This window comes from Gavialis gangeticus, unplaced genomic scaffold (assembly GCF_001723915.1).
Source record: "Gavialis gangeticus isolate Ggan-Ray unplaced genomic scaffold, GavGan_comp1, whole genome shotgun sequence".
Classification (NCBI taxonomy): Eukaryota; Metazoa; Chordata; order Crocodylia; family Gavialidae; genus Gavialis; species Gavialis gangeticus.
In genome coordinates this window covers 18,512,752-18,521,253 of record NW_017728993.1, presented here as the reverse complement: position 1 = coordinate 18,521,253, position 8,502 = coordinate 18,512,752, and the positions used below count along the sequence as shown (strand labels likewise).

The 8,502-nt window shown below is 45.8% G+C and overlaps 1 protein-coding gene across 2 annotated transcripts in view; it reads right to left on the bottom strand.

Moving 5' to 3' along the window:
- The window catches only part of FAF1 (Fas associated factor 1), a 338,217-nt gene that overhangs the window by 275,546 nt on the left and 54,169 nt on the right, over positions 1-8,502 (bottom strand). For both annotated transcript variants that reach the window (XM_019501327.1, XM_019501328.1), the window contains exon 3: positions 1,746-1,792. In XM_019501327.1, the coding sequence (XP_019356872.1) occupies positions 1,746-1,792 (47 nt within the window). The remainder of the gene's footprint in view (positions 1-1,745; positions 1,793-8,502) is intronic.

Here is an 8,502-nt window from a genome sequence, read left to right as displayed (position 1 = left end):
GCTGCTTGCCCAGCTGGGGCAAGGGCCGGGGGGGTGGGGAGGGGTGGGATGCAGGTGCAGCTTTCTCCAGGAAGAAGGGGGCAAGCAGCAGGGCAGAGCCCCCACTCCCAACAATACCATGCCCACATCCTGCACCCTCTGCACCGGCTGGCAAGCGGTGGCATGGCAGAGCCCCCGCTCCCAGCATTGATGCAGGTGTAGCAGCGCTGGGAACAAGGGGCTATGCCCTGCTGCCACCCAGAGCAAGCCACGCCTGCATTGCACCTCCCCCTCCCCCGGGCTGGCTGGGCCAGCAGCAGCCAGGCAGAGCCCCTGCAGCTCCCTGCACTGAGGCAGAGGCAGGCACAGCCAGAAGAGCCACAGGAGAAGCCCCCATGGCTTCCCTGCCCAGCCCCACCCCCACCTGGCCCCAGCCTAGTCCCGGCACTCTAGAATTAAAAAAAAAAAAAGGCCCGCACTCACTGGCTCTGGCAGCGGTGATTGGGCACTTGTGGCAGAGCCCCCGCTCTGCCTGGCACCTGCGTGGCAGCTGTCCCATGGCTCAGCAAAATACTACATGCTGTCTGGGAGCTGGGGCTGCTGTGACTGAGCACTCCTGGGCTCCAGCTGACATGCGGAGCCGGCCCGGCTCCCAAGCAAATCATACCGCAAACCGGGAGCTGGAGAATCGAACAAGGGCGTGCGTGTGTGTGTTGTTTTGGGGAAGGACAGCTTCTTATTGTGTATACACATGGTTTTCAGCACAACAGAGCACTAATCTTGGTGTATCTAGGCCCTGCTGAAATACAAATACAATAAAAATAAATAGCCTCTCACATGATAAACTAAAACCCTAAGTTTCTTCAACATTAAAATGTGACCACATTTATTGATTAGATGTTTAACATATCTGAAGGTTTACAGCACAGCTGCACAAATGGTGGTTTATTTACATTATAAATAGTTTCTATAAGTAAGGTAAGAATATTTTAGCTACATGCTCAGCATGATGTTTTAAATGTTTTGTGTTCCAGCATTACTGGCTCTCCCAAACAGTTGAAATCCTGTTCTCCTGCTTCTGATTGCCTCATCAGCACTTAGGAGATCATGCTTCAGTGACTTAGATACCCAGGCATCAGTACACAAGCCAAACTGGAATTTAGAATTTGAAAGAAAACAAGTGCAGCTACTTTTGAAGTGGGTGATCTTACTTCCTCTGCCAGTACATTTTCCCTGTAACCCAACAAAAAGGCACCATTCATACTTTTGAAAAGAAGGAAAAGTTTTCCCTATCTTTTACATAAGTATGTGCACACCCACGAGAAAGAAGTAAAAAAGACTCTGGCCAGGGATGTTTGGGACAATTCCTCTCTCTTATTAACATTGCTTTGGGAGTACTAAGGGCTTAGAGGACAGACAGGACTTCAATGTTTAGAGAATCCTCCAAAGGCAGTTTTAGATTAGGTAAACTGCATATTCTTTAGCTGCTGACCCAACACTAAGTGAGGCTAATGGAAATTCAGTGGATTTAATAGGTAACTTTAAATCACTCTGGAAAAAAACGATGGGATGAGTCAATCTTGCCAGAAACTGAACTCATTGCTCTCATGGGCATTTCAAAAGGGGGACTTAAAATATTGTATTATTTTACCAAGGGGAAAAATCAGAAGTTAGGAAGAAAGAGAAGAGGAAAAGAAAGAAAAGCATCCTCCATGACTGTTGCACAGTATCTTTTTATAATGATCAATCCAAGCTTCTGCACTTACCTTTGTAGAATGCCATTTTCTTGTGGTATTACACCATTTATAGCTGCCTGTAAACAAAAGATATATTATGAATCAGTGAGCTGGCAACTGTAACAGATCAGAACTTCTGTAGCATTCCAGCAAATGTGCTTGTACACAAGTGACAGATTTACTGAAACAATATGTCAAGTGTTTCTTAAGCCCAAAAAATCTTCTACAGCCAAAGAAAATTAGTCACACTTACTTGTGTCACTATATTCTTATAATAAAGCCCCTTATTTCACTTAAGATGAACCTAACCCAAAACTGAAGATCCAGTCTTTCTAAGCAAGCCAAATAAAACCTTCCCAAATTTGAGGGTTTAAAATATCAATCGAAGGATTTATAAATTTCAGGAAGATAAGATTTGGCCAATTGCAGACATGTTGAACTGCAATTTGAAACTCAAACCTAGTTCCAAGTGTTTACCGTTTGTTTAGATCCATCCCTAGATTGCAATAATTCTTAAAAATAATGAGCAATATCTAGCATGTCAAACCTCAGTCTAAAACACACTTTTCTCTTTAACACCAACAATATCTACAAATCAAATTTATACTAAAAGTTAAAACTTGTGCAAGAAGTTCTGAGTTCAGTTTCAAAACTAGTTTCTAGATCTGTTTCAAAAGTTAGTCCGTTTTACCCCCTTTCAGCTAGATTTTAAAATGTTCACTGCATTGCCTGTATCTTGCATACTTACTGTATTCGATATAATTGCATAAAAATAAAAGAAACAGGAAATTAAATACTAAGAGCAAAAACATCTATTCTAGAACTCCCAATTCAGGGCAAGTTTACAAAATAATCATTAAGAAGGAGGCATATGATCTAGAAAAGATGTCTGATCATACTGGGTGGCACCACGGGACTGGGAATCAAGAGTTACCAAATTCTGTTCCCTGATCCAATACTGACTTTTGGCTTGGGCAAGATGCACATGACCCAATTCTCAAACTTAACACTTTTTTATTTTTTTCCATTAAGACACTTACGACAAATTCTCACAAGCACTGAAAAGCCATATGAATTGACGGTAAAAAAATATATCAAGATTTTTACCCCCACCCAAATCAAAGACCCTAAATGTCTACATTTGAGAACTTAAGAAATGAATCTTCATTTGAAAGTCTGGCTTTCAACCTCTCTTTTCAAAATTTCCCATCTAGAAAATAAGGAATGATATTTTACCACACCTTACCTATCACCTTCTTCAATAGGGTGGGGTTCAGAAAAAATTCTTGTATATTGCTTTTAAGATAATGAAGTAATGCAATAAATTGTCTGAAGTATCTAGCACCATGGTGTCTAGATGAACCGTATGTGTTAGTCATTAGTCATCAAAGGCCCTGACCTACAGGTTGTGAGGATGACGACTATAAGTCATTCCAGAGAATTCTGAATCAGATCAAAGGGCAGCATGTTTACACAAGCAGCACAATCAAGGCTTATTATACTACAAATTAAAACTACGTCAGAGATCCAATTAAAACACAATAGTCTTCTGACCGTGTTACAATATGGTTCCATCCTGCAGTAGTGAAGGCAGACTCTTTACTGTATTCCCCAAGCATTTCGAACCTGTAATAGGCAGAATATTCTTTTTATGAGAACACACGCACCCACACACATTTTATTTCTCATACGAAGTGAATTGTTGAAATGATGAATACAAGCATGTGTGTATGGGGGGGCTGTGCATGTCTATAAACATGTATGTATGTAAAATGCAAGATGTAGGTTTTACAGCCAGGCATACTTGATCTTACTTTCTCTGAGCATATTAACTGGCACAAGAATATGGTGCTGTGTTTGTTCAAGGCTGTAGCATAAGTTTTGGAGCACGACTGAAAGAAATAAAACTGTCAGAATTGGATCCCCTAATATAGGTTAACTTCCTATTATGAGCCAATATCATGGTATCTACCTATGGCTCCTGTCTAGCAAACAAACGTGTTCTTCCTGAATGTTGAGCTAGCCATAATTTTTGGTAGGGGCCAATTCTTGGGAGGATTTGGGGCTATAACAAATTAACATTCTTGTCAAATTTAAATGATACATTATTCCAATCACAAAGGGGGTGACTAAAGTAGCAAAATTAAGGGCTTGTCAGTAGGGCTGTGCAAAGCTTTGGTAGCCAATTTGATCTGGAGGAGATTCGGCAGCCAAATCGGGCCAAATCCATATCAAATCAAGAGACCCATTAAAAGGTCTGAACAGATTCAAAAGCCTCCAAATCAATTCGGCAAGATTCGGAGATTCAGCCACAGACTATACAGGCAACAGTCTTCAGCAATGCTGGACACAGCTGCCTCCAGCTGGTAAGTCTGCTGTAGAGGGCAGAGGGGAGAGGGAAGGGGCGTGGGGGGGCAGATCAACGCCCCCACAGCGAGGGAGGGATTGGGGCTGGGACAAGCTGCCCAGCTGGGCCAGGGGGGCACAAGGCTCAGGGAGGAGGGCTCCTGCCACTGCGTGGCACTGCATGCTGCCGGTCCAGGAGCTGCTCTTCTGGCGGCGGCTCTGGTGGCTCCCACTGCTGGTCTGGGAGGGCATGGAAGCAGGCGTGTGCCCCCAGATCTGTATGGGCCAGGCTGTGCTCCAGGAGGCTAGCCCCAGCTGCCCACCACCAGGCTGCACCCATGGGGCAGGTGAAGCCAGGGCTGTACACCAGGTGGCTAGTCCCAGCTGCGCAGCTCTGGCTCCACCCACCCTGCATAGCACAGTGGAGCGGGGGTTATGGGGGCGCTGCAACCCTAAAATTCCCCATAGCCCCTGCCGCTCGCCCTGCCCAATCCAGGTACACGCACCCGCCCCCCCATGCCCCGCTGCTGCTCGCCCAGCTGGGGCGGGGCAGGGCGGGGCTTGTCCAGGAGGCACAGGGAGGCTGGAGTAGTTTCTGCTGCTGCACACTGCTTGTCCAAGGCAGCACAGCAGCACCATCCTGAGCCTTCCCACCCCAGCTGAGTGGGCAGTGGAAGGGCATAGCCCCCGCTCCCAGCACCTTCTGCCACCCATCCGGAGCACACCCCAGCTCAGCCCCCCATGAAGATCCAGGGGCACGTGCCCACTCCCATGCCCTCCCTGAACAGCAGCGAGAGCCGCCAGAACAGCCACCAGAAAAGCAGCTCCCAGACCGACGGCAAGCAGTGCCATGCAGTGGCAGGAGCCCCCCTCCCCGAGTCCTGTGCCCCTCCCGCCCCAGCTGGACAACACGTCCCAGCCCCAGACCCAATCTGTCCCTCCCTCGCTGTGGAGGCATTGATCTGCCACCCCCCCAAGCCCCTCCCCTCCCCTCTCTGTCCACCACAACAGACTTACCACCTAGAGGCAGCCGTGTCCAGCGTCGTGGAGGATTGCTGCCTGTATAGTCTATCGCCGAATCTCCAAATCAGCGCCAAATCTACGGATCCAAATCTGCCAAATCGAATTGGGACAGTGATTCGAATCACTGAATCGAATCACTGTCCACCCATAGTTTCATAGTTGGTAGGCTCAGTCTCCTTAATAGACTTAGTTAGCTCTGTCTGCATCCAGTATAAGATAGCATTAACAGAGAAAATGTAAGGGTGGCATTGACTGATGAAGTGAAACAACTAGACAGTGAACGACTCAATCCAAAATACACCGTTACAGTTGTCGCAAGTAGCAACTTGAAATTGGAGCATACCCCAACTTACCTAGAAGTCACATTACACCGCTCCCTCACCTAGAAACACATTCAGAAGGCTGGCAGTAAAGTCTCTGCACAGGTAGCTGCCTGAAGATGTTTAGGCAGCATGACATGGATTGCCAACTTCAAAGTGCTCCTGGCCTGGTGGTATAAACCCCCAGCAGAATATTGTGCCTCTGTATGGTCCAGAAGTCGCACTAAAAAGCTTGACACTGTACTTAACAGTGTACTGAGACTCATAACAGTCTGCACAACTTACACGCACACAAACTCCTTGTACTCCCAGGCATGAGACCAAGTGATAGAAGAAGACAGACCCTAACACCATTGCTGGAAATAGAGGCAAGAGACTAAAAAAAAGAAAAATCACCTGCTTCATCAACTGTTAACTGAAGACCCAGACAGATGGAGGGTTAAGAGGCTTCAAAGTCGTAAACCATTTAAACATAAAGCCCACAAGCTCCTGGAAGAGACTGGGGATGCTGAACCAAAACCTATGAGCAGCAATGGAGTGGACCAGTCACTGGGAAAGGTCAGACCTATTCCTACAGAGTTTTGTACCAACACCAAATGAGTCCCCCATTGGGCACAACCTTGATTAAGAGGTGTGGGTCAAGCTGAGATCTGGATACTGATGCTTCAAAGCAACACTTTCCATGAGGAACATCTTGGACAGTCTGCTATGTGAACGTGGCGTCCAAAAAACAGCACAACACTTAATTGGAAGCTGCAATATCTACAAATCCCAGATGGGCAAATGGAATCTGCACATTAAGCGACAACACCAGATAATAGCTCAGATCTGGAAGCTGGTATCCGACACCATATAAAAAAAGAAGTAGTAGTGACCGACAATTACCTTTGTGGCACGAGTTATCCCTGCTTTCTCCCCTCTACTAGAAGTGTGAACAAACTCTGTAATCTTGGGCATTAAGTGGGGGAGCTGTACAATTATGACATTTTCTAGCAATCACTACCAATTCCAAAATTATTTGGTTCCATTAATCACTCTAATTATTACAAAGGTAATATAGGCGATTAAAGAAACCATTTTTCCCCTTCTCTATAAAGCGGCATCCTTTGTGCAAAGTGTAGATAGAATTTTCCTCTGACTACAAATGGAAGATTTTATTTCTGGATGTCAGAAGAAAAGTTTACATATGCTTCTTTAAAGCAAAAACTAGTTCTGTATAGAAGAGTTTCATTATAGACACAAGAGAATTCCTGGAAGAAGGACTCTCTCTCTCTACACTTTTCTCTTTTCTCCACAAAAAGCAACTAGGTTTTAGTTGCTACCCTGCCTGGTAGAACCCCTACAAAAAATCCCCACATTCAAACCTTAGTCTACACAAAGAAGAAAACCCTGGTTTTAGTTCCAATATAAGAGAAATCATGGATCTGCCTTAAGAAGAAACACAGGCATCATGCTTAAGTGAAACAAGTTTCCCAAGCAGGGGTTGCAAGTGGATACCAACTGGCTATTAGAAAATACCTTTATGGATGGGAAGGTGACAAAGCCCAAGTACAGGTACTCCTCACTTAACATCATCCCAGTTAACGTTGTTGTGTTATTACGTCACCGAGCTATTAGAGAACATACTCATTTAAAGTCACGCAATGTTCATTTATAACGTTGTTTGGCTGCCACCTGCTAGTAGGTAACTACTGTGATGTAATTGGATTTGCTCAACATCATTTTGCTTAAAGTCACATTTTTCAAGAACATAACTATGACATTAAGTGAGGAGTAGCTATAATAAGATGATGAAAGAGCAATCTTTGCAGGAAAAAGTGAATTTTTGGACATATTTACATTTAAACTGAAAAATGATACAAGGCTGTTTTCATTCTATTTGGGAGGGGTTTGCATGAGTCTTGAAGTAAAATAAAAGCATCTTACTTAAGCAACAGCACTGTGCATGAAACAATCACCAGGCCAGGAGGAACTGCTGTATTAGATCAAAGATAGCCCAAAAATCAGGCCTACAAACAGTCACCAATACCAGATGCTTCAGAGCAACTTGCAATGATAACATGATGGAATAATCTGCCTACAGGACCATTTTCTTCCAAACCCCCACTGTTTAACAGTTGGCCTATGCCTGATAACATTTATAATTTTATGTTCTGTTTAGTATAACCATGAATGGTCTCATTATCAACATCTGAACCTTTCATGAATCCCAGTAAGAACTTTCATGAAGAAAAAGACAGAATTTATTGGATCTTGTGGCAGGGCATTGTTGGTGCCTGCCACTTTGAGGGCTGGAGCAGGCAGCAGCCAGGTGCTCGACTGTGGTGGCTATTTTGGGATCCAGGATATATATAGGGTGAAGCAGCAGTTTGCTGCTGGCTGCCATGAGAGAGATATCAGTCAGCTGAGCTGAGGCTCACATCATGGAGGTTTATGGGCTGGGGCTATGGGGATGGAGGAGGTCCCAGGTCCTGGGCATGACCTAAAACTGCACCCTGCCAGGGTAGGGAGGCCTGGTGGGACTGCCAGTGGTGCAGCAGCCCCAGGAAATACCAGGACCACGAACTTCCCTGGTGAAAGGCAGGTAGGGGGCACCTGATCCTCTAGCCCCTGCACAGTCCTGGCTGGGGGAAGCCCAGGCCTCTGAGATCTGTGAAGGCCTGAGGCTCAGTTGATCCAGTGGAGTTGTGAGGGTTAAGAGAAGGCAGGCCACTCAAGCCTGACTTCAGGCACCCAAACCGCCCTATACTGGAGCCAGGACCCGAGAGGGGTCAAAAGGGCCACAAGTGAGGGATGCCTGGAGCAGGAGGCTCGGGATTCTGACTGGCCTGAAAAGGCAGGGCCAGGGCCTAGGGAGGCCAAAGGTCCCAGAGAAGGGACTACAGTCATAGAGGGTGAAAGGGTACAGGTGAGCTTAGCTGCCTGAGATGCTATCTTCATGGCATGGACCCCAGTGTAACATCATAATCATTTATCATCAAGGCGTGGCAGACAAGAGAGGCAGGCAATTAGCCCAGAGACAGGTGGGTGGGCCAACATCAAACGGGCCTTGGGAAGCTAGCTAATCTATTTAATGACTTCTTTGCCTCCATTTTCCT